At 44.0% G+C, this 25,507-nt stretch overlaps 1 protein-coding gene across 1 annotated transcript in view; it reads left to right on the top strand.

Annotated features, from left to right (window-relative positions):
• The window catches only part of COL22A1 (collagen type XXII alpha 1 chain), a 528,277-nt gene that overhangs the window by 200,045 nt on the left and 302,725 nt on the right, over positions 1–25,507 (top strand). The window contains exons 7-13 of the mRNA XM_077271275.1: positions 1,059–1,182; positions 1,905–2,180; positions 2,300–2,380; positions 3,813–3,926; positions 5,523–5,567; positions 6,614–6,676; positions 6,810–6,848. Coding sequence (XP_077127390.1) covers positions 1,059–1,182; positions 1,905–2,180; positions 2,300–2,380; positions 3,813–3,926; positions 5,523–5,567; positions 6,614–6,676; positions 6,810–6,848 — 742 coding nt within the window. The remainder of the gene's footprint in view (positions 1–1,058; positions 1,183–1,904; positions 2,181–2,299; positions 2,381–3,812; positions 3,927–5,522; positions 5,568–6,613; positions 6,677–6,809; positions 6,849–25,507) is intronic.

Below are 25,507 nucleotides of genomic sequence, written 5' to 3'. Positions count from 1 at the left end.
CAGTGCACCACCCCGCCCACTTGTCATTTATACCCCACCTCACACAGTGTTGATTGACAGCATTGACTTGCTTGAGCTTTCTCTACAGTTAGTGCTGTCTCCATAGACGGAGCTGTCAATCATCAGTGTGGAAGGTGGAGACATGTAAAACCAGCAGGGGGCAACAGTGCACTGAGCTGTTTAGCCACACCCAGGGTGCACCGAGGAAGCGATTAGATCACTAGAGGTGTGATTTTTTTTTTAGGGTCTATATTCCCTACCAGGATATGTGCTGAGCTCATACTGTCCGTTTCCCTTTAATTGATGATATGTCACATGCCGTAAATATAGAATTTATTACAGGGGTAAATGCTGTTGTTCTCCTGGATCTGGCCTCATTTTTCTTTTCTTCTCCTATTTACTTATTTCCTTTTGCTTGTATAGATGAATCATGTGACAAACCGCAGCTTCAAAACGAAAAAAAAGATCTTGAGTTACTATACTATTTATGCTATACGTTCTTATATACCTGTTACACCATAATAATCCAAAATCAAACACTTTATATAAGCAAATATATTATTAAGGTACATGCCAATACAATAAAAATAAAAATGAAAAGTAAATAATTAAAATTAAGAAGCAATGAAATCAAGGGGAGGCTGATGAGAGACACAAAATAATGAAGGGAAGACAATACAGAGGGTAGCCACTAGATGGCAGATTAATAAAAGAATGATAATCACATGTATGTATATGCATATAGAAGTTAATTAAAATGTAATTCTAAAGTTAGATCTATAGGAATTTGGTGCAATGTAATGCGCTCGAATAGTCCAATGTAATACACAAAATTAAATTAGTAGTAAAGAGATAAAGATGCATTACAGTCAGACATACCCAAAAATAAAAAATGAATGTGTCATCACATTGGCCACCACCTCAGACCCCGACGCGCGTTCTGACTCTGCTTCATCTGGAGTTCCTTCTCTCTTTTTGCTATATGTGTCTGCAAGAGACTGTATCAAATGTGTATCATAAGAAATAACTTTTTTTTTGTATTCTCCCTCTTCCCCCAGGGATATATTTCCACAAGGTTTGCCAGATGAATATGCTTTTGTTACCACATTCAGATTCAGAAAAGCCTCTAGGAGGGAAGATTGGTATATTTGGCAAATTATTGACAAGTATGGCATTCCACAGGTATTTAATAATATTGTGACTAACTAAATAAATCATTTTTTTTTTTTATCTCTGAAGCCCTAAATGCTATAGGAAGAGAAGAAAATATGTGATAAAATATCTTAAAACCATCGATTAAAAACAGAAAAAAACATGAAAATGATAAAATTGTGCCAGCTTACAGCTGCCACTAGAGGGAGCTCTTAGCACAGGGAGGTCCCATTGGTCTCAATAATAGATGAGTAAGTACTGAGCTCCCCCTAGTGGAGACAAAATTATCCTGACCTTCTCACAGGACGGAGGCTCTGGGGACAACGAATCCCCCAAGTTTATCCATGGGGTCAAGCATTGATACTGGCTAGAGACTGTTGAACAAAACCATTCAGGTGTGAGGTCCGGTTCAGGTCAAGGGTTGATGTATAAATTGAAGGGGCAAAATTGACTTTTTTGGCCACGCACAGCAACTTTGGCCACATGACTAAAACTTTTCTTCTGGTAAATGTCAATAAAAAGTTTTGCCCTTATGGGAAAAACTAAGCATAAGGAAGTCTCAAGTCAACAGATCTTTGATAAAGGTGCAGAACTCAAGGGTTTTCCAGGTTTATGATTCTGATGACCGATGCAGCAGAGAACAGTTGGGTAGGGATCTAACGTTTCCAGAAAGGTTCAGCTATTGGAGCTGTGACTAGCAGCAGCGGTCATTGCCCCTCGGTCCTCACCGTCCTTCTGTCTCCCGCTCACAGGTGTCGCTGAGATTAGACGGAGAGAACAAGGCCTTGGAGTACAGCTCGGTGGGAGTCACTAAGGACGCCGTCAGGGCCAGCTTCCGGAGCGCTAAAGTCATTGATCTGTTTGATCGTAACTGGCACAAGATTGCTCTGAGCGTGCAGGCGAAGACCGTGACCTTGTACATCGACTGCAAGCTGGTCATGACCGTGCCCATCGAGGAGCGAGAGAACATCGACATCCAGGGGAAGACCGTGATTGGCAAACGGCTGTACGACAGCGTCCCCGTCGATGTGAGTGAGGAGGAAACGCAAAAATATCACCGCACATTCATTTACTCATCTTAGTCATGTGAGAGGGAATATACAGATTTTCCTCCATATGATGTGACTTTATTCTGCTTGTTTTTCAGTTTGATCTTCAGCGCATCGTTATATACTGCGACTCGCGGCACGCTGATCTCGAGACCTGTTGTGATATCCCCAGCGGCCCTGTGAGACATTTTGATTTTGCTTCCTCAGATATTGATACTCCAAGAATAAAATAGCGACACCACAAAACGCTGCCACTAATCACGACCTCTATGGTGGCTCTTAATGTGACACTCTTAGTCTGTAGAGATGATTTAGCAGTCAGTCAGTTGTGTCCTTCTTTACTTTTCCTTCTGGTAGGACATATCCCAAGATGAATGGGGCTACATAACATCATTTTCCAGGTCAGGGTGATTACAGCAAGACTTTTATATTTCTTTTTTTATTACAATAGTAGAAACATTTTTTTTTGAACTTTGCAAAAACGATATCTGGGTTGTGTCCCATTTTCTGAGATCCACATTTTTTTAGATGTTTTTGTTATTTTTGGCAGCAGAAAAACTGCAATTTTGTCGTTTTAGTATTTTTTTTTCTTTTCAGGCTATTAGTGTATGGGTTAATTAACTTATATATTTCGTTAGATTGGACTTTTTTACGTGGTGATATCAATGATGCATCTTTTTAAAATTTCTTTATTTTTAAATTTTTTAAAATCCGTTTTTTAAACTTTGATATTGTTAAATATATTTTTTTAGATTTTTAAAACTTTCTTTTTATTTTTTATTTTGTCTTTATTTTAGTTCTATGATTACTTGTTCTACAGATTGCAATGCCACATTATTGCAGCATATAATGAAATTGAAGATTTTTTTATGAAGTCCTGCCATGGGCACCCTATTGGCCCCAAGAAAGGGTTTAGGGAGAAGGGCAATGGGAGCTTGTTCAGGCAAGCACCAGCAACCAGGCTATTTAATTTCCACTGTCAGTAGTTGGCAGCAGCATTTACATGTTTAAACAGCTGAGACTGGAGCCAGCTCTGGTCACTGCTGTTCCTGACCCTGCACACAATACTGTATATATATAACCAAATCAGAAATCAGGAAGGGATTAACTGATTTCAAGAAATGGTAACAATGGACATGACTTAAAGACAAAGATCTCTGCTGACCGTTTACACCATTAAGGGGCCATTCTGTAGATGTCCATATACAGCTGCTGCTCCCCTGTATTAGGGACTGTCAGTCAGCTATAATCTAAGGAACTTTCTTACCTCTACCATTAACCCATGAGGGTTTGTTTCATATCTCCCCAAACTACAGACATGTAATCAGAAGGCAAATCCAAAACTAATAGAGGAATGTTAATGTGAGTTTTAGGGGGCACTGAAACTGGTAGTGGACTACTGGAACATCAATAAACCAAAAAAAGTTAATTTTCCCATGATGAGAACAGGATAAGTAGCCGTCTCTAAGCCACTTATTTGTTCTGAAACACAATTGGATGGGTTAAAATCTATTGGGTTCACACTTGGAGGGGGGACCTATCCAGTTCTCATAAATGGCTGTTGTTGTTGAATGCCAACCCTTTCTCATTCTCCATTTCTGTTCTTTCCAGTGTGTGGTCACTGTAGTCACCGAGCCTCCACCTATAATAACGACCCCCACTGTGGCGGAGCAGAGGGGCACTGAAAAAACCCTTAACTGCTCTCACTGTCCGTTTGGAGAGAAGGTAAGTACAAGAAGTATATCCGACGTGTATCGTGCTCAGCGGAATCTGGACTGATACATTGTAGCACATGTAGCAGAGAGTATATGCACCCATTCAGTGGCCCCGACTGGGTTTATACATCCAAACCTCGCACAAAACAGGATCTGTCATTGTGCCGGCAGAGCGTACATGTGTTCCGACGTGCATCATTTTCGGGAGTGTACCCCTGTGAGGGTGATCTCTTAAAGTGAGATCAATACGATTGCTTATACCTGACTAAATATAAGCTGAGTGCTAGCTTAGAGGCCAAGAATGCATCAGATTCACACAGCCTCTCTCAGCGAAAGTTGTTGCCCAACTGAACTTTATTCTGAACAAAGGATGATACTAGAAACAGGAAATGGGGGAGGTCGCACAACTTCTGAATAGTTAGTGTCACTCTGATTGGTTCATTCCAACTTCATTTCCAACTTCACTTCCATATATGGTATTCAGTTGATTGTCCAATACCCAGCGACGTCTTCACATTCCAAAAGTTCCTTCCAGTGTGCTGCTGATCAGGAAATGGACTCCATCTTGCTACACCATATCTGAACTGACTTATATAAGGTTTAATAATTGATTTCATTAGCCATTTTCTCCTTCACACCCCTACTGGACACTCAGATACAGTTTAATAGGGGACCAAATTTGATTGGCATCCATTAAATCTGATGTAAATTGTACCGGCCACAAAAAATCTCATTCCTCCTATCCACAGCCATTTCTACAGCGGTCCCACTGTTCCTCCAGTTGTCTCCTCCATCTTCTGTCCTCCATCATAGAATCATAGAATGTTAGAGTTGGAAGGGACCTCCAGGGTTATCATGTCCAACCCCCTGCTCAATGCAGGATTCACTAAACCATCTAAGACAGATGTCTGTCCAGCCTTTGAAAACTTCCATTGAAGCAGAACTCACCACCTCTCGTGGCAGCCTGTTCCACTCATTGATCAACCTCACTGTCAAAAAGTTTTTTTTCTAATATCTAATCTGTATCTTCTCCCTTTCCTGTATCTTCTTTCTTCTATCTGCCGCCCGGTCGAGTCTTCTATTCTCTGGGCCTCACGCAATAACGTGATGGGGGCAATGAATATCATTGACATTTATTGCACCACACGTGGTCACGACGAGGGGGTTCAATGAGCCGCCCCATGTGATGGCAGGGACCTAGTCAATGGAAGACCCGACCAGAAGGAAGAAAAGGTAGAAGGACCGAAGGGAGGACCATTGGCGGTGGGACAGGTACGGGGAGAAGAGACAAAAGGGGATTATTTTTAACCCCTTCACGGTCCTTTATAATTTAGAAAAATGGTGTCCGGCTGCTGTTTTGCTGGATTTGTCCAAATCGAATAGGTAAAAAATGGATTCTGATTAATCCATTTTTTTATTAATTTGCCTTGAATCGATTCTCTTATCTCTAGTAGCTGATGATGTTCTGCTCACATAGATGTGAGCGGACAGATATTATTCAGCCATGTTTATGTTTGCCCTAAGAGATTATTAGGGTTATGAATGACTAGGGTATTAATATCATAGCATTGATTACCTCTACTAATTACTGTGCTCTTGTACTTAGGGGGATATCGGCCTTCCAGGACCTGCAGGTCCAATGGGTCCCAAGGTGAGTGCCACCGTTTGATGTGGAGAATTCCTTTATTCAAGTTGCCATTGGTCTAAAAAAGATTTGTGTCAAGTTTGAAAGGAGAAGTGATAACTTGCTGATCCCTCTGGGGTCTGACTTGGAAAGCCACCGCTCCTGAGAATATGGTTCCGCAAAGCCCCTCATGAATAGAGCAGTGGTTGACCGTGCGCACACCACACCTCCATTCATTGTCTATGGGACCACCATCATGGTTTGTGCAGGACTTGAAAAACATTTCTTTTTTTCCTCAAAACAGCACCACACCTGTCTACAGTTTATGCTCGGTATTACAGCTTAGCTCTATTCACTTTCATGACCCTGAGCAGCATTACCGGACCCAACAGTAGACAGACGTGGCGCTGTTTCTTATAGGAAGCAGCCATATTCTTCTATTCCGTTTTTTGACCAGTGGAACTTTGTAAAAAAAAAACAGCAGGTCAACTCTTTCAGCTTTTTGCTGCTCCCCTTCCTCCATTGTGATCAACATGGCCTAGATCACTATATATTCAGTATCTATACATGCGCATATAACTTTTTTTTAGATATATATTATACTTTTATATATATTTTAATATTTTATATACAGATTTTATATTTGTATATATATATATATATATATATATATATATATACTATACTTAAAGTTAATTATACAGTACCACTACTACTAATATATATATATATATATTCAATTTATTTATTTATACATATATATTATTGTAAAAAATATGTTATATATATACAGTATATATATTGTATATATACGGTATATATTCATTAGATTATTGTTATTATTATATTTTATGCCACAATATTGTCATTTTACTTGAGTTAGTCTAAACATATATTAATTTCAGAGCGACTTCACTGAAAATAAAATAATAAACGAGTAGATGAAGAAATATAAATAGTTAATTAATTGAAAACAAAAATAAATTATTTAAAAAAGCTATTAAAATAGTACAAAAATCCTTTCAGAAATACATTAAGAAATTACTATTTTTATTTTTTCTATATTTTAAAAGGGTGAAACTGGCAATCCCGGGCCAATTGGCCCTTCAGGGACAAAAGGAGAGAAAGGGGAACCTGTAAGTAACTTTTACGTCTACATGTTACACGGTGAGCCAAATCAATTGGACTGGAGAGCTCATTGTATTACTTTAACTGTTACCGTACAAAAACAGTAAATGATAAGAAAATCTCGGTCACTTTATTTTCTAGGGCAGAGTCCTGGCAGCTAAAGGGGAGAAAGGTGATCAGGTAAGAAAACTGTTCCAAACAAAATCTAATAATGCTGAATGTTGTGATTTTTTTATCTGAAGATTTGATTCTCGCCTACTCTATTCAATACACACGGAATGTGCTTTATTTTTAACATACTCACATTGCCGCTCACCTGTCCTGCCGTAACTCCCCGCCTAGTCCTCTGTTGGCTCCCGTCACTTCTGGTATCCATGGCAGCTCTCAAAGACCAAAAGTGACCGATGTTGTGGAAAGCCAGTGGAGGACAAGGCGAAAATGTGTAATGGCGAAACAGGTGAGCGGCAAGGTTGGTCAAACTTTTTTATTTTTAGCACCTCCTGTGCCGCTACAAGACAGCAAAATGACAGCTACCTTGCCGACAATTTTAATAGATTTTCATGAAGTGAATTACAAAAAATAATTGGATTTGGGCAAATTTAATTGGCTAGGAACCCATTTGCTTATACATATATAGACTGTATTTAGAAGTTTTTTGGCACAGACAATTCCCTTGTCCTTCCCGATTGATTCTTCCCTAGTTTTCTTCGAGTCTTTGTCACTTCTGGCACCATTGGACCATTCCATCAGCCCTTTCAGGATATGTAAGGTTCCCTTTCCCCAAGTGTTGTCTGAAACCTCTCCGACACCAGCTCCTACCTTCACCCTATCTCCGCTGCTCCTGTGGGCCAAGAAAGCAGGAGAGGCCATTATGGTTAAAAACAGGACTCCATAACGATGAAGAAAGTTATCGGACAGCAGGCACAAGGCTTGATATTCCTCACATCTGAGGTTTCAGTATAGTGGCTATATGTGACGGCACATTACATCGTTTCTTCAGGACAATTTCACAGAGATACACATCTCCCATCTATGTTTCTTACTACTCCCAGAAATTTGGGGCTTATACAAATTGTATAAGTGGCATTAGTAGAGAGAGGCTTCTCAAAAAACTAATAAACTGGCTGAAGTACAAGTGGCAAAAGGAGGTCCAAAGACCCTAATACACAAATGACCTGTCAACCAAAGGACAGGAAAATAAAAGTTAACAGGTCAAACCTATCACTCACCATGATCTTGGCCTGTGGACAGCCATGCCTTGCTGCAGAGGTTGGCACCCTAGCTTGAAACGCAAATTGGCGCCCCCGCTCAACGAAGGCTCGCACTGTGTGACCCTTGTGCTAGGGAGCTTACAAAAGGAATTGATCACAGTTAAAGGGGAGAGAACAAAACAGGAGGGCTACATACCCCCAGCACATATAAAACTGATTATCCAACTAGGCCACAACATGGAACTTAATCCAAAAAGTGTTAGGGGTAAGATCAGCGGGGCCCTTGGTCCTGTAAAAACAGGTTACTCAAGCTAATTCATAAGGATAGGAGTGTAATGTAGGAGACATCCTAATAAATAATCAAATACACCAGTATTCACTGCTATGTGGAAGACAGAACAACTTTTTAAGGAGGTGCCAAAGCGATAATATCCCAAAAATAAACCCGGACAATAAAAATTATTATTACTGTCACATTAAGATTGAAGTGTGTAAAAGGATAGGGGTCCTTACAAAAAAAAAGGCCCCAAAGGGGGCATCTTCCCTCTTATAGGAAAATGCCTGAAACATCACATATGTTTTTTCAGATATGGTAAGAGGTATTCTAGAATATTCTGACTGACTGAATGTGACTGAACTACGTGACGTTGTTACTGACAGAACTTAATCAGTAAAAGTGAGTGAACTACATCACACTGTGACTGACAGAACTTAGTCACAGTGCGACATAGTTCAGTCACGTTTACTGAATAAGTTCTGTCAGTCACAGTGCGACATAGTACAGTCACGTTTACTGAATGACAGAACTTATTCAGTAAACGTGACTGAACTATATTGCACTGTGACTGACAGAACTTGTTCAGTAAATGTAACTGAACTACGTGGCACTGTGACTGACAGAACTTGTTCAGTAAGCGTGACTGAACTACGTGGCACTGGGACTGACAGAACTTGTTCAGTAAATGTGACTGAACTATGTGGCACTGTGACTGACAGAACTTATTCCGTAAACGTGACTGAACTATGTCGCACTGTGACTGACAGAACTTGTTCAGTAAACGTGACTGAACTACGTCACACTGTGACTGACAGAACTTATTCAGTAAACGTGACTGAAATATGGCTGGACTGCGCTTTTCACTGACTGGTCGCAGGCGGCTGGCGCGACCAATAAGCGAAGCAGGATTTTCGTTACAGACAGACAGAATTAGATGATTATATATATATATATATATATATATATATATATATATATATACACTCACTGGCCACTTTATTAGGTACACCTGTCCAACTTCTTGTTAACACTTAATTTCTAATCAGCCAATCACATGGCGGCAACTCAGTGCATTTAGGCATGTAGACATGGTCAAGACAATCTCCTTCAGTTCAAACCGAGCATCAGTATGGGGAAGAAAGGTGATTTGAGTGCCTTTGAACGTGGCATGGTTGTTGGTGCCAGAAGGGCTGGTCTGAGTATTTCAGAAACTGCTGATCTACTGGGATTTTCACGCACAACCATCTCTAGGGTTTACAGAGAATGGTCCGAAAAAGAAAAAAAATCCAGTGAGCGGCAGTTCTGTGGGCGGAAATGCCTTGTTGATGCCAGAGGTCAGAGGAGAATGGGCAGACTGGTTCGAGCTGATAGAAAGGCAACAGTGACTCAAATCGCCACCCGTTACAACCAAGGTAGGCCTAAGAGCATCTCTGAACGCACAGTGCGTCGAACTTTGAGGCAGATGGGCTACAGCAGCAGAAGACCACACCGGGTACCACTCCTTTCAGCTAAGAACAGGAAACTGAGGCTACAATTTGTACAAGCTCATCGAAATTGGACAGTAGAAGATTGGAAAAACGTTGCTTGGTCTGATGAGTCTCTATTAGGGTTGAGCGACTTTCATTTTTTTAAGATCGAGTAGGGTTTTGGGAAACCCGATTTTGTCCAGAGTCGAGTCGAGTGCAGTCGGCCGATTATCGCTAAAAGTCGGGGATCGACCGAAACACGAAACCCAATGCAAGTCAATGGGGAAGCATAGTCGGCAGTGAGTGGAGGCCAGGAAAACACCTACAGTGCCCATTTTAATGCCAAAAACATCCATTCTTGTTTCTGAAGCTTGCCAATCTTAATTAACTGTATAATAATAGTTGGGCATAGGGAATTGGGGGAAAGTTGTGGGGGGAGTAGGGCTGGCTCAAGTTTTTCGTGGGCCCAGGAAATGCGGACTACGTCACGGCGGTGTTGCAGGGAAAGGTAAGTATTTAAACGTTGCAAGTGCTGTGATCCTGAGCAAGCAGGGGGGGGCCCACTCGTTCGCATTGGCACTGGCACAGGGCCCCTCAAAGTACGGCGGTGTGTTTGCATGGCGGGGGCGCCTCCCACCAGCAGCGACACTTTTGCGTACTCTGAGGGGCCCTGTGCCAGTGACGTCGCCAACGAGTATGCCCCCCCACCTGATGAAGGAACCTGCACTTTCATCTGCACCTTCCTCTTTGTCCCTGTGTAAGGTGGTATAACATGCGGGAAGGGGAACCTTACTTTCAGCAGGGTCAGATTCTGGCTGTGTAGAGTACAAGGGGAATGTAGTGGTCTAGGTCAATGTACCAGCAGACTCATTTAGCAGTGGCTGGGCAATGGGCAGGATGAGGAGGAAACAGATATAGGGCCAAAGAATAAAGTAGGCTAAATGCAGTTCAAAATTGGTAACAGGACTAAACAGGCGGCATTGCTTTGTTCAGTGGAGTAGCAAACCCAAGAGCAGCAGACACTGTTTCAAGGGCCTAACCACACTAGTAGGCCAAATGCAGTTTAATATCTGATAGTATAGGGCGAAAGCCAGAATGTGGAAGCTCAGCTTTGTTCAGTTGAGGACAACACCAGGGAGGGGCAGACACCTTTAGTAGGCCGGAAAAGCCTATTGCATTTTTTAAAATGGTAATTTGGAGCAGAAGGTTGAAGCTCAGCTTTATTTAGTTGAGGACAACACCAGGCAGGGGCACACAGACAGACACCTTTAGTAGGCCGGAAAAGCCTATTGCATTTTTTAAAATGGTAATTTGGAGCAGAAGGTTGAAGCTCAGCTTTATTTAGTTGAGGGCAACACCAGGGAGGGGCAGAAGCCGTTAGTAGGCCCTAACCACCATTTTGTTTTTTAAAAACCACTTAATGAGAGCCGGAAGGTTGAAGCTCAGCTTTATTCAGTTGAGGACAACACCAGGCAGGGGCACACAGACAGACACCTTTAGTAGGCCGGAAAAGCCTATTGCATTTTTTAAAATGGTAATTTGGAGCAGAAGGTTGAAGCTCAGCTTTATTTAGTTGAGGGCAACACCAGGGAGGGGCAGAAGCCGTTAGTAGGCCCTAACCACCATTTTGTTTTTTAAAAACCACTTAATGAGAGCCGGAAGGTTGAAGCTCAGCTTTATTCAGTTGAGGACAACACCAGGCAGGGGCACACAGACAGACACCTTTAGTAGGCCGGAAAAGCCTATTGCATTTTTTAAAATGGTAATTTGGAGCAGAAGGTTGAAGCTCAGCTTTATTTAGTTGAGGGCAACACCAGGGAGGGGCAGAAGCCGTTAGTAGGCCCTAACCACCATTTTGTTTTTTAAAAACCACTTAATGAGAGCCGGAAGGTTGAAGCTCAGATTTATTCAGTTGAGGACAACACCAGGCAGGGGCACACAGACAGACACCTTTAGTAGGCCGGAAAAGCCTATTGCATTTTTTAAAATGGTAATTTGGAGCAGAAGGTTGAAGCTCAGCTTTATTTAGTTGAGGACAACACCAGGCAGGGGCACACAGACAGACACCTTTAGTAGGCCGGAAAAGCCTATTGCATTTTTTAAAATGGTAATTTGGAGCAGAAGGTTGAAGCTCAGCTTTATTTAGTTGAGGGCAACACCAGGGAGGGGCAGAAGCCGTTAGTAGGCCCTAATCACCATTTTGTTTTTTAAAAACCACTTAATGAGAGCCGGAAGGTTGAAGCTCAGCTTTATTCAGTTGAGGACAACACCAGGCAGGGGCACACAGACAGACACCTTTAGTAGGCCGGAAAAGCCTATTGCATTTTTTAAAATGGTAATTTGGAGCAGAAGGTTGAAGCTCAGCTTTATTTAGTTGAGGGCAACACCAGGGAGGGGCAGAAGCCGTTAGTAGGCCCTAACCACCATTTTGTTTTTTAAAAACCACTTAATGAGAGCCGGAAGGTTGAAGCTCAGCTTTATTCAGTTGAGGACAACACCAGGCAGGGGCACACAGACAGACACCTTTAGTAGGCCGGAAAAGCCTATTGCATTTTTTAAAATGGTAATTTGGAGCAGAAGGTTGAAGCTCAGCTTTATTTAGTTGAGGGCAACACCAGGGAGGGGCAGAAGCCGTTAGTAGGCCCTAACCACCATTTTGTTTTTTAAAAACCACTTAATGAGAGCCGGAAGGTTGAAGCTCAGCTTTATTCAGTTGAGGACAACACCAGGCAGGGGCACACAGACAGACACCTTTAGTAGGCCGGAAAAGCCTATTGCATTTTTTAAAATGGTAATTTGGAGCAGAAGGTTGAAGCTCAGCTTTATTTAGTTGAGGACAACACCAGGCAGGGGCACACAGACAGACACCTTTAGTAGGCCGGAAAAGCCTATTGCATTTTTTAAAATGGTAATTTGGAGCAGAAGGTTGAAGCTCAGCTTTATTTAGTTGAGGGCAACACCAGGGAGGGGCAGAAGCCGTTAGTAGGCCCTAACCACCATTTTGTTTTTTAAAAACCACTTAATGAGAGCCGGAAGGTTGAAGCTCAGCTTTATTCAGTTGAGGACAACACCAGGCAGGGGCACACAGACAGACACCTTTAGTAGGCCGGAAAAGCCTATTGCATTTTTTAAAATGGTAATTTGGAGCAGAAGGTTGAAGCTCAGCTTTATTTAGTTGAGGGCAACACCAGGGAGGGGCAGAAGCCGTTAGTAGGCCCTAACCACCATTTTGTTTTTTAAAAACCACTTAATGAGAGCCGGAAGGTTGAAGCTCAGCTTTATTCAGTTGAGGACAACACCAGGCAGGGGCACACAGACAGACACCTTTAGTAGGCCGGAAAAGCCTATTGCATTTTTTAAAATGGTAATTTGGAGCAGAAGGTTGAAGCTCAGCTTTATTTAGTTGAGGGCAACACCAGGGAGGGGCAGAAGCCGTTAGTAGGCCCTAACCACCATTTTGTTTTTTAAAAACCACTTAATGAGAGCCGGAAGGTTGAAGCTCAGCTTTATTCAGTTGAGGACAACACCAGGCAGGGGCACACAGACAGACACCTTTAGTAGGCCGGAAAAGCCTATTGCATTTTTTAAAATGGTAATTTGGAGCAGAAGGTTGAAGCTCAGCTTTATTTAGTTGAGGGCAACACCAGGGAGGGGCAGAAGCCGTTAGTAGGCCCTAACCACCATTTTGTTTTTTAAAAACCACTTAATGAGAGCCGGAAGGTTGAAGCTCAGCTTTATTCAGTTGAGGACAACACCAGGCAGGGGCACACAGACAGACACCTTTAGTAGGCCGGAAAAGCCTATTGCATTTTTTAAAATGGTAATTTGGAGCAGAAGGTTGAAGCTCAGCTTTATTTAGTTGAGGACAACACCAGGCAGGGGCACACAGACAGACACCTTTAGTAGGCCGGAAAAGCCTATTGCATTTTTTAAAATGGTAATTTGGAGCAGAAGGTTGAAGCTCAGCTTTATTTAGTTGAGGACAACACCAGGCAGGGGCACACAGACAGACACCTTTAGTAGGCCGGAAAAGCCTATTGCATTTTTTAAAATGGTAATTTGGAGCAGAAGGTTGAAGCTCAGCTTTATTTAGTTGAGGGCAACACCAGGGAGGGGCAGAAGCCGTTAGTAGGCCCTAACCAAAGTTGAAGGCCAAATGCAGTTTAATTTCTGATACTATAGGCCGAAAGCCAGAAGGTGGAAGCTCCAATTTAGACAGTGGAGGACAATTTGAATTAGGGACTGCAGACAGACTTAGTAGGCTGTCCCCTGTGGACCATGCATCCAACACATTAACCCATTGCGCCGTAATGGACACGTAATCTTCCGTGGCCATGCCTACAGGTCCATGCGTCTGTTGTCAGGTGCACCTTTGTACTCACAGATTGCCAGAGTGCATGGACAATGCGGTCTTCTACATGCTGGTGGAGGGTTGGGATGGCTTTTCTCGCAAAAGAAGTGTCGACTGGTTAGCTTGTAGCGTGGTACAGCGTAGTCCATCATGGCCTTATTAATAGTAAATAAAATATATAACTAGGCTCTATGAACTTTTAAATAGGTTCCAGGGGTACACGGGCAGCATTGGTGTGGTCAGTGGAGGAGTATTGCAAGTAGGGGCTGCAGACAGGCTATCAAAGGCCTAAAATACCAAACAGTAGGCACTCATGGCAGTTTTACATCGGTTACATGGATACACAGGCAGGCACTCCAGGCAGCATTGTGGTCAGTGGAGGAGTATTGCAAGTAGGGGCCGCAGACAGGCTATCAAAGGCCTAAAATAACAAACAGTAGGCAGTCATGGCAGTTTTACATCGGTTACATGGATACACAGGCAGGCAATCCAGGCAGCATTGTGGTCAGTGGAGGAGTATTGCAAGTAGGGGCCGCAGACAGGCTATCAAAGGCCTAAAATAACAAACAGTAGGCAGTCATGGCAGTTTTACATCGGTTACATGGATACACAGGCAGGCACTCCAGGCAGCATTGTGGTCAGTGGAGGAGTATTGCAAGTAGGGGCCGCAGACAGGCTATCAAAGGCCTAAAATAACAAACAATAGGCTCATTGCAGTTTTACAGCGGTTACATGGATAGACGGGCAGGCAGCTTGGTGGTGAGTGGAGGAGTATTTAAAGTAGGGACCGCAGACAGGCTTCAAAGGCCTAACATAAGAAAATGGGCTGGCTGTAGGCACTTTATAATTGGTTCCAGGGGTACACGGGCAGCAGTGGTCTGGCCAGTGGAGGACTAGTGGAAGGAGGGACCGCAGACAGGCTTCAAAGGCCTAACATAAAAAAATGGGCTGGCTGTAGGCACTTTATAATTGGTTCCAGGGGTACACGGGCAGCAGTGGTCTGGTCAGTGGAGGACTAGTGGAAGGAGGGACCGCAGACAGGCTTCAAAGGCCTAACATAAAAAAATGGGCTGGCTGTAGGCACTTTATAATTGGTTCCAGGGGTACACGGGCAGCAGTGGTCTTGCCAGTGGAGGACTAGTGGAAGGAGGGACCGCAGACAGGCTTCAAAGGCCTAACATAAAAAAATGGGCTGGCTGTAGGCACTTTATAATTGGTTCCAGGGGTACACGGGCAGCAGTGGTCTGGCCAGTGGAGGACTAGTGGAAGGAGGGACCGCAGACAGGCTTCAAAGGCCTAACATAAAAAAATGGGCTGGCTGTAGGCACTTTATAATTGGTTCCAGGGGTACACGGGCAGCAGTGGTCTGGCCAGTGGAGGACTAGTGGAAGGAGGGACCGCAGACAGGCTTCAAAGGCCTAACATAAAAAAATGGGCTGGCTGTAGGCACTTTATAATTGGTTCCAGGGGTACACGGGCAGCAGTGGTCTGGTCAGTGGAGGACTAGTGGAAGGAGGGACCGCAGACAGGCTTCAAAGGCCTAACATAAAAAAATGGGCTGGCTGTAGGCACTTTATAATTGGTTCCAGGGGTACACGGGCAGCAGTGGTCTGGCCAGTGGAGGACTAGTGGAAGGAGGGACCGCAGACAGGCTTCAAAGGCCTAACATAAAAAAATGGGCTGGCTGTAGGCACTTTATAATTGGTTCCAGGGGTACACGGGCAGCAGTGGTCTGGTCAGTGGAGGACTAGTGGAAGGAGGGACCGCAGACAGGCTTCAAAGGCCTAACATAAAAAAATGGGCTGGCTGTAGGCACTTTATAATTGGTTCCAGGGGTACACGGGCAGCAGTGGTCTGGTCAGTGGAGGACTAGTGGAAGGAGGGACCGCAGACAGGCTTCAAAGGCCTAACATAAAAAAATGGGCTGGCTGTAGGCACTTTATAATTGGTTCCAGGGGTACACGGGCAGCAGTGGTCTGGTCAGTGGAGGACTAGTGGAAGGAGGGACCGCAGACAGGCTTCAAAGGCCTAACATAAAAAAATGGGCTGGCTGTAGGCACTTTATAATTGGTTCCAGGGGTACACGGGCAGCAGTGGTCTGGTCAGTGGAGGACTAGTGGAAGGAGGGACCGCAGACAGGCTTCAAAGGCCTAACATAAAAAAATGGGCTGGCTGTAGGCACTTTATAATTGGTTCCAGGGGTACACGGGCAGCAGTGGTCTGGTCAGTGGAGGACTAGTGGAAGGAGGGACCGCAGACAGGCTTCAAAGGCCTAACATAAAAAAATGGGCTGGCTGTAGGCACTTTATAATTGGTTCCAGGGGTACACGGGCAGCAGTGGTCTGGTCAGTGGAGGACTAGTGGAAGGAGGGACCGCAGACAGGCTTCAAAGGCCTAAAATAACAAACAATAGGCTCATGGCAGTTTTACAGCGGTTACATGGATACACGGGCAGCTTGGTGGTGAGTGGAGGAGTAGTGCAAGGAGTGTCTGTCCCAGTACTCCCAAAATATAAATAGATGTTAATGTCTCGCAAAACAACCAAAACAAAAAAAAAGGTGGCATACTTAGGTACAGGGGTGGGCTCATCTGCTGAGTTTCTGACATAGTAATTTGGCAGTAACTATTTAATGGTGCCAATATAGGACACAGACACAGACTACTTTAAGTTGCATCATAGATGTCTACAAATTTGTATTGTCAGTGCCAGACATTGAATGATGTCAGCGAATAGACTAAAGATTGGTGGAGCTGTGCGACATAATTTTGCATGTGGTAGAGCACATTTTGAGCTGGGGTAGGGGGGAACTCTCTAGAGGCCGGCGGGACCGCCCCAGGGCCCCTCATGTTACAACGGTGTGTCTGACGTTGGGTGCGCACCACCACCGCCAGAGACACTACATTGTACTATGAGGGACCCAGTAGCAATGCCGTCAACCAAAAGCGAGCACACCCACCTCTTCAGACAAACAGCAGTCTCACGGGTGCTTGCGCCAAGTCGCGATACCACGGCCCCGTGTGGGGAGTTTGGCCATTTAGGGAGGTGTAAACATGTCGTATGCTGTACAATCAGCTGCAGCAAATTAGACATTAGAAAAGTAATTCACAGGCAAGAGCCTTTCATAGGAAAGCTAGGTGTCGGCCGGGCAAGGTGGGGCAAAAGATTTCGAAATCCAGTTGTGGTTCATTTTAATGAATGTTAGATCGTCAACATTTTGGGTAGCCAGACGAGTCCTTTTTTCGGTTAATATTGAACCTGCAGCACTGAATACTCTTTCTGATAGGACACTTGCTGCCGGGCAAGCAAGCTCCTGCAATGCATATTCTGCCAATTCTGGCCAGGTGTCTAATTTGGAGGCCCAGTAATCAAATGGGAATGACGGTTGAGGGAGAACATCGATAAGGGATGAAAAATAGTTAGTAACCATACTGGACAAATGTTGTCTCCTGTCACTTTCAATTGATGCAGCAGTACCTGTCCTGTCTGTGGTCATAGCAAAATCACTCCACAACCTGGTCAGAAAACCCCTCTGTCCAACGCCACTTCTGATGTGTGCACCCCTAACACTCCTAGTCTGCTGCCCCCTGGAGCTCGTGTGAGAACGATCACGTGCGCTGTGTGCTGGGAATGCCTGAAGCAAACGGTCAACAAGAGTTGATTGTTTGGTTGCTAATATTAGTTCCAAGTTCTCATGTGGCATAATATTTTGCAATTTGCCTTTATAGCGTGGATCAAGGAGGCAGGCCAACCAGTAATCGTCATCGTTCATCATTTTCGTAATGCGTGTGTCCCTTTTTAGGATACGTAAGGCATAATCCGCCATGTGGGCCAAAGTTCCAGTTGTCAAATCTCCGGTTGTGATTGGTTGAGGGGCAGTTGCAGGCAAATCTACGTCACTTGTGTCCCTCAAAAAACCAGAACCCGGCCGTGACACGCAACCAATTTCCTGTGCCCCCGGGAAAGGTTCGGCATTAAAAATATACTCATCCCCATCATCCTCCTCGTCCTCCACCTCCTCTTCGCCCGCTACCTCGTCCTGTACACTGCCCTGACCAGACAATGGCTGACTGTCATCAAGGCTTTCCTCTTCCTCTGGTGCAGACGCCTGCTCCTTTATGTGCGTCAAACTTTGCATCAGCAGACGCATTAGGGGGATGCTCATGCTTATTACGGCGTTGTCTGCACTAACCAGCCGTGTGCATTCCTCAAAACACTGAAGGACTTGACACATGTCTTGTATCTTAGACCACTGCACACCTGACAACTCCATGTCTGCCATCCTACTGCCTGCCCGTGTATCCTCCCACAAATAAATAACAGCACGCCTCTGTTCGCACAGTCTCTGAAGCATGTGCAGTGTTGAGTTCCACCTTGTTGCAACGTCTATGATTAGGCGATGCTGGGGAAGGTTCAAAGACCGCTGATAGGTCTGCATACGGCTGGCGTGTACAGGCGAACGTCGGATATGTGAGCAAAGTGCACGCACTTTGAGGAGCAGGTCGGAGAACCCAGGATAAGTTTTCAATAAGCACTGCACCACCAGGTTTAAGGTGTGAGCCAGGCAAGGAATGTGTTTCAGTTGGGAAAGGGAGATGGCAGCCATGAAATTCCTTCCGTTATCACTCACTACCTTGCCTGCCTCAAGATCTACTGTGCCCAGCCACGACTGCGTTTCTTGTTGCAAGAACTCGGACAGAACTTCCGCGGTGTGTCTGTTGTCGCCCAAGCACTTCATAGCCAATACAGCCTGCTGACGCTTGGCAGTAGCTGGCCCATAATGGGACAACTGGTGTGCAACAGTGTCATCTGCCGATGGAGTGGTTGGCAGACTGCGTTCTGTGGAAGAGCTGTAGCTTCTGCAGGAGGACGAGGAGGAGGAGGAGGAGGGGGTGCGAACGCCTACAGCCAACTGTTTCCTAGACCGTGGGCTAGGCACAACTGTCCCTAAATTGATGTCGCCTGTGGACCCTGCATCCACCACATTCACCCAGTGTGCCGTGATGGACACATAACGTCCCTGGCCATGCCTACTGGTCCATGCATCTGTAGTCAGGTGCACCTTTGTACTCACAGATTGCCTGAGTGCATGGACGATGCGCTGTTTAACATGCTGGTGCAGGGCTGGGATGGCTTTTCTGGAAAAAAAGTGTCGACTGGGTAGCTCGTATCGTGGTTCAGCGTACTCCATCAGGGCTTTGAAAGCTTCGCTTTCAACTAACCGGTAGGGCATCATCTCTAACGAGATTAGTCTAGCTATGTGGGCGTTAAAACCCTGTGTACGCGGATGCGAGGATAAGTACTTCCTTTTTCTAACCAGAGTCTCATGTAGGGTGAGCTGGACTGGAGAGCTGGAGATCGTGGAACTTTCGGGTGTGCCGGTGTACATGGCAGACTGAGAGACGGTTGGAGACGGTATTGTTTCCGCCGGTGCCCTAGATGCAATATTTCCTCCTACAAAACTGGTGGTTCCCTGACCCTGACTGCTTTTGGCTGGCAAAGAAACCTGCACAGATACTGCCGGTGGTGCAGAAAATGGTGGCCTTACAGTGACGGAAGGGATGTTGCGTTGCTGACTAGCTTCATTGGCCGAGGGTGCTACAACCTTGAGGGACGTTTGGTAGTTAGTCCAGGCTTGAAAATGCATGGTGGTTAAGTGTCTATGCATGCAACTAGTATTTAGACTTTTCAGATTCTGACCTCTGCTTAAGCTAGTTGAACATTTTGACAGATGACTTTGCGCTGATCAGTTGGATGTTGTTTAAAAAAATGCCAGACTGCACTCTTCCTAGACTCGGATCCCTTTTCAGGGATTGCAGACTGAGCTTTAACCGGATGGCAACGCTGTGCTCCAACAGGTTTTGGCTTTGACATGCGTTTTGGGCCAGATACGGGCCCGGCAGATGGAACCTGTTGCGATGTTGATGCCTGCTGCGGCCCCTCCTCCACCTCCGCTTCTGAACTACTGCCGCCTGCACCCTGTTCCCCCAATGGCTGCCAATCGGGGTCAATAACTGGGTCATCTATTACCTCCTCTTCGAGCTCGTGTGCAACTTCGTCTGTGTCACTGTGTCGGTCGGTGGTATAGCGTTCGTGGCGGGGCAACATAGTCTCATCAGGGTCTGATTGTGGATCTGTACCCTGAGAGGGCAATGTGGTGGTCTGAGTCAAAGGAGCAGCATAGTACTCTGGCTGTGGCTGTGCATCAGTGCACTCCATGTCAGAATATACTTGTAATGGGCATGGCCTGTTAAATGTTTCACTTTCTAAGCCAGGGACGGTATGTGTAAAGAGCTCCATGGAGTGACCCGTTGTGTCGCCTGCTGCATCCTTCTCTCTTGTTGTAGTTTTTGCTGAGGAGGACAAGGAAGCGACTTGTCCCTGACCGTGAACATCCACAAGCGACGCGCTGCTTTTACATTTACCAGTTTCGGAAGAGGAGGCAAAAGAGCTAGAGGCTGAGTCTGCAATGTAAGCCAAAACTTGCTGTTGCTGCTCCGCCTTTAAAAGCGGTTTTCCTACTCCCAGAAAAGAGAGCGTTCGAGGCCTTGTGTAGCCTGACGACGAAACTGGCTCCACAGCTCCAGACTTAGGTGGAATATTTTTATCCCCACGACCACCTGATGCTCCACTACCACTACCATCATTACCAGCTGACAATGAACGCCCACGACGACCTCTTGCACCAGACTTCCTCATTGTTTTAAAATCTTAACCAAAGTAACTTTATTTGTTGCTGTCAAACAACTTACACGGTGAGCTATAACTTCAGTATGATTTCAATATCCCTTAACAGGTTGGTGAGACCACAAGGAAAATCAGGCACAATGTTACACACTCTGTTTTCTGTGGCACAAAATCACAGAGATGACACACACGCAGGACTGTCACTCAAGCACTAATGTCAATATTAATCTCCCACCTAATTTATTTATTTTTTTTTCTCAGGGAGACTTTAGAAACCAAATAATATTAAAAAAAAAAAAAAAAAAAAGGCTTTCTATGGCCCACAATTAGAGAGAGAGAGGTGGCACACCCAGGAGTCAAGACTGGCGCACAAGCTGAAAGGGCAATATTACTCTCCCACTGTTTTTTTATGTTTTTTTTTTTTTTTTCAGGGAGACTTTAGAAACCAAATAATATTAAAAAAACCAAAAAAAAAATAGCCTTTCTATGGCCCACTGAATGAGAGAGAGAGGTGGCACACCCAGGAGTCAAGACTGGCACACAAGCTGAAAGGGCAATATTACTCTCCCACTGTTTTTTTATGTTTTTTTTTTTTTTTTCAGGGAGACTTTAGAAACCAAATAATATTAAAAAAACCAAAAAAAAAAATAGCCTTTCTATGGCCCACTGAATGAGAGAGAGAGGTGGCACACCCAGGAGTCAAGACTGGCACACAAGCTGAAAGGGCAATATTACTCTCCCACTGTTTTTTTATGTATTTTTTGTTTTTTAAGGGAGACTTTAGAAACCCAATAATATTTAAAAAAAAAAAAAAAAAAAAAAAGGCTTTCTATGGCCCACTGAATGAGAGAGAGAGGTGGCACACCCAGGAGTCAAGACTGGCACACAAGCTGAAAGGGCAATATTACTCTCCCACTGTTTTTTTATGTATTTTTTGTTTTTTAAGGGAGACTTTAGAAACCCAATAATATTTTTAAAAAAAAATAAATAGGCTTTCTATGGCCCACTGAATGAGAGGGAGAGAGGTGGCACACCCAGGAGTCAAGACTGGCACACAAGCTGAAAGGGCAATATTACTCTCCCACTGTTTTTTTATTTATTTATTTTTTTTTTTCAGGGAGACTTTAGAAACCAAATAATAAGAAAAAAAATAAATAAATAAATAGGCTTTCTATAGCCCACTGAATGAGAGATAGCACACACAGCAGTGGCACACAAGCCCTGACTGAGGCCAATATTTTTCTCCCACTGATTGATGTAGTGTTTTTGTGTTGAGGTAGATTTTAGAACACAAATCAAGGAAAAAAAAAAAATAATGCTTTCTATGGCCCACTGAATGAGAGAGAGGTGGCACACCCAGGAGTCAAGACTGGCACACAAGCTGAAAGGGCAATATTACTCTCCCACTGTTTTTTTATGTATTTTTTGTTTTTTAAGGGAGACTTTAGAAACCCAATAATATTAAAAAAAATAAATAAATAGGCTTTCTATGGCCCACTGAATGAGAGGGAGAGAGGTGGCACACCCAGGAGTCAAGACTGGCACACAAGCTGAAAGGGCAATATTACTCTCCCACTGTTTTTTTATGTATTTTTTGTTTTTTAAGGGAGACTTTAGAAACCCAATAATATTTAAAAAATAAATAAATAGGCTTTCTATGGCCCACTGAATGAGAGGGAGAGAGGTGGCACACCCAGGAGTCAAGACTGGCACACAAGCTGAAAGGGCAATATTACTCTCCCACTGTTTTTTTATGTATTTTTTGTTTTTTAAGGGAGACTTTAGAAACCCAATAATATTTAAAAAAAAAAATAAATAGGCTTTCTATGGCCCACTGAATGAGAGGGAGAGAGGTGGCACACCCAGGAGTCAAGACTGGCACACAAGCTGAAAGGGCAATATTACTCTCCCACTGTTTTTTATGTATTTTTTGTTTTTTAAGGGAGACTTTAGAAACCCAATAATATTTAAAAAAATAAATAAATAGGCTTTCTATGGCCCACTGAATGAGAGGGAGAGAGGTGGCACACCCAGGAGTCAAGACTGGCACACAAGCTGAAAGGGCAATATTACTCTCCCACTGTTTTTTTATGTTTTTTTTTTTTTTTTTCAGGGAGACTTTAGAAACCAAATAATATTAAAAAAACCAAAAAAAAAAATAGCCTTTCTATGGCCCACTGAATGAGAGAGAGAGGTGGCACACCCAGGAGTCAAGACTGGCACACAAGCTGAAAGGGCAATATTACTCTCCCACTGTTTTTTTATGTATTTTTTGTTTTTTAAGGGAGACTTTAGAAACCCAATAATATTTAAAAAAAAAAAAAAAAAAAAAAAAAAGGCTTTCTATGGCCCACTGAATGAGAGAGAGAGGTGGCACACCCAGGAGTCAAGACTGGCACACAAGCTGAAAGGGCAATATTACTCTCCCACTGTTTTTTTATGTATTTTTTGTTTTTTAAGGGAGACTTTAGAAACCCAATAATATTTTAAAAAAAAAATAAATAGGCTTTCTATGGCCCACTGAATGAGAGGGAGAGAGGTGGCACACCCAGGAGTCAAGACTGGCACACAAGCTGAAAGGGCAATATTACTCTCCCACTGTTTTTTTAGGTTTTTTTTTTTTTTTCAGGGAGACTTTAGAAACCAAATAATATTAAAAAAATAAAAAAAATAAATAGGCTTTCTATAGCCCACTGAATGAGAGATAGCACACACAGCAGTGGCACACAAGCCCTGACTGAGGCCAATATTTTTCTCCCACTGATTGATGTAGTGTTTTTGTGTTGAGGTAGAATTTAGAACACAAATCATGGAAAAAATAAATAGGCTTTCTATGGCCCACTGAATGAGAGATGGCACACACAGGGATGGCACTGTAGCAGAAATGCCAATCTTAATCTCCCACAAAAAAAACAAAAAAAAAACAGGGACTGTCCTACAATTACTATCTCCCTGCAGTAATCTCAGCCAGGTATGGCAGGCAGCAATAGGAGTGGACTGATGCACAAATTAAATAAAAAGTGTGGACAAACAAAAAAGATAGCTGTGCAGAAAGGAAGGAACAAGAGGATATGTGCTTTGAAAAAAGCAGTTGGTTTCCACAGTGGCGTACACACAGCAATACAGCTATCACGGAGCCTTCTAGGGCAGCCCAATGAGCTACAGCGCTGAGGGGAAAAAAAAAAAAAAAATAGCTTCCACAGTCCCTGCACACCGAAGGTGGTGTTGGACAGTGGAAATCGCTGCAGCACAAGCGGTTTGGTGGTTAGTGGACCCTGCCTAACGCTCTCCCTGCTTCTGACGAAGCGGCAGCAACCTGTCCCTAAGCTCAGATCAGCAGCAGTAAGATGGCGGTCGGCGGGAACGCCCCTTTATAGCCCCTGTGACGCCGCAGACAGCAAGCCAATCACTGCAATGCCCTTCTCTAAGATGGTGGGGACCAGGATCTATGTCATCACGCTGCCCACACTCTGCGTTCACCTTCATTGGCTGAGAAATGGCGCTTTTCGCGTCATTGAAACGCGACTTTGGCGCGAAAGTCGCGTACCGCATGGCCGACAAGCACAGGGGTCGGATCGGGTTTCATGAGACGCCGACTTAGCCAAAAGTCGGCGACTTTTGAAAATGATCGACCCGTTTCGCTCAACCCTAGTCTCTATTTCTGCTGCGACATTCGGATGGTAGGGTCAGAATTTGGCGTAAACAACATGAAAGCATGGATCCATCCTGCCTTGTATGGAGCATCTTTGGGATGTGCAGCCGACAAATCTGCGGCAACTGTGTGATGCCATCATGTCAATATGGACCAAAATCTCTGAGGAATGCTTCCAGCACCTTGTTGAATCTATGCCACGAAGAATTGAGGCAGTTCTGAAGGCAAAAGGGGGTCCAACCCGTTACTAGCATGGTGTACCTAATAAAGTGGCCGGTGAGTGTATATATATATATATATATATATATATATATATATATATATATATATATATATATATATATATATATCGGGTGCGTTCAAGCAACCATGCACGCACTGATTAAATTTTTGCAGGGTGCAATCCGCTAAGAAAATGAGCAACCTCCACATCTGATTGTGGAGGAACAGACCTTCCTATCAAGTCAAGTCCCCTCTGGTTTTGACTTCATATAGTGACTATGTACAAGCAGATCTTTCAGAGATCATCCCTTCCAGAAGGTAACTTTTAGATCCCTTGGGATAATCTCCACAAGGTCCCCGTCTGCTTGTAAAATACCCCAGCATTTTTAAAGAATCTTAAATATCTGGTTGGCCTGGCTATCATGCACCCTAATGATTCTAAGTGTGTAGTTGCTCTCCTGCTCCTTTTGGGGTTGTTAAAGGGATTGTATATCCCTGCCAAGTGCATTTCTGTATGCAATGTCTCATTGGGGTAACCCCGCTCTCTAAAACTTTCCCTGAGATCAAAAGTTTGAGCGCTGAAGGTCTCCACCTCCGAGCAGTTCCTTCTAATTCTGAATTATTGGCCCTTGGGAATGCCCCTCTTCAATGGGACTGGATGGTGACTATACCATCGAAGGAAGTCATTGGTAGCTGATGGCTTGCTGAAGACTTTGGTACTAAGAAGGCCCTGGATATTTTTCATGATTTTTACATAGAGGAAAGCGAGTTTGTGCCGATTACACTCTGAGGTGAATCTCAAGCCTATGTTGTTTTAGTTAAGTTCCTGTAGGAACTTAGTAAACTCATCTTCTGACCTGATCCATATAACAAAAACATCCTCTATATACCGGTACCATGCCAAAACCTTCCTTGTCCACCACCTATCTTCCCCGGGAAAGACAACAGTTTCTTCCTAGTCCCAGCAATTCGGCC

This window comes from Ranitomeya variabilis, chromosome 6 (genome assembly GCF_051348905.1).
Source record: "Ranitomeya variabilis isolate aRanVar5 chromosome 6, aRanVar5.hap1, whole genome shotgun sequence".
NCBI classification, from domain to species: domain Eukaryota; kingdom Metazoa; phylum Chordata; class Amphibia; order Anura; family Dendrobatidae; genus Ranitomeya; species Ranitomeya variabilis.
Note: the sequence above shows the minus strand (reverse complement) of the source record. Positions and strands in the feature narration are given on the sequence as shown.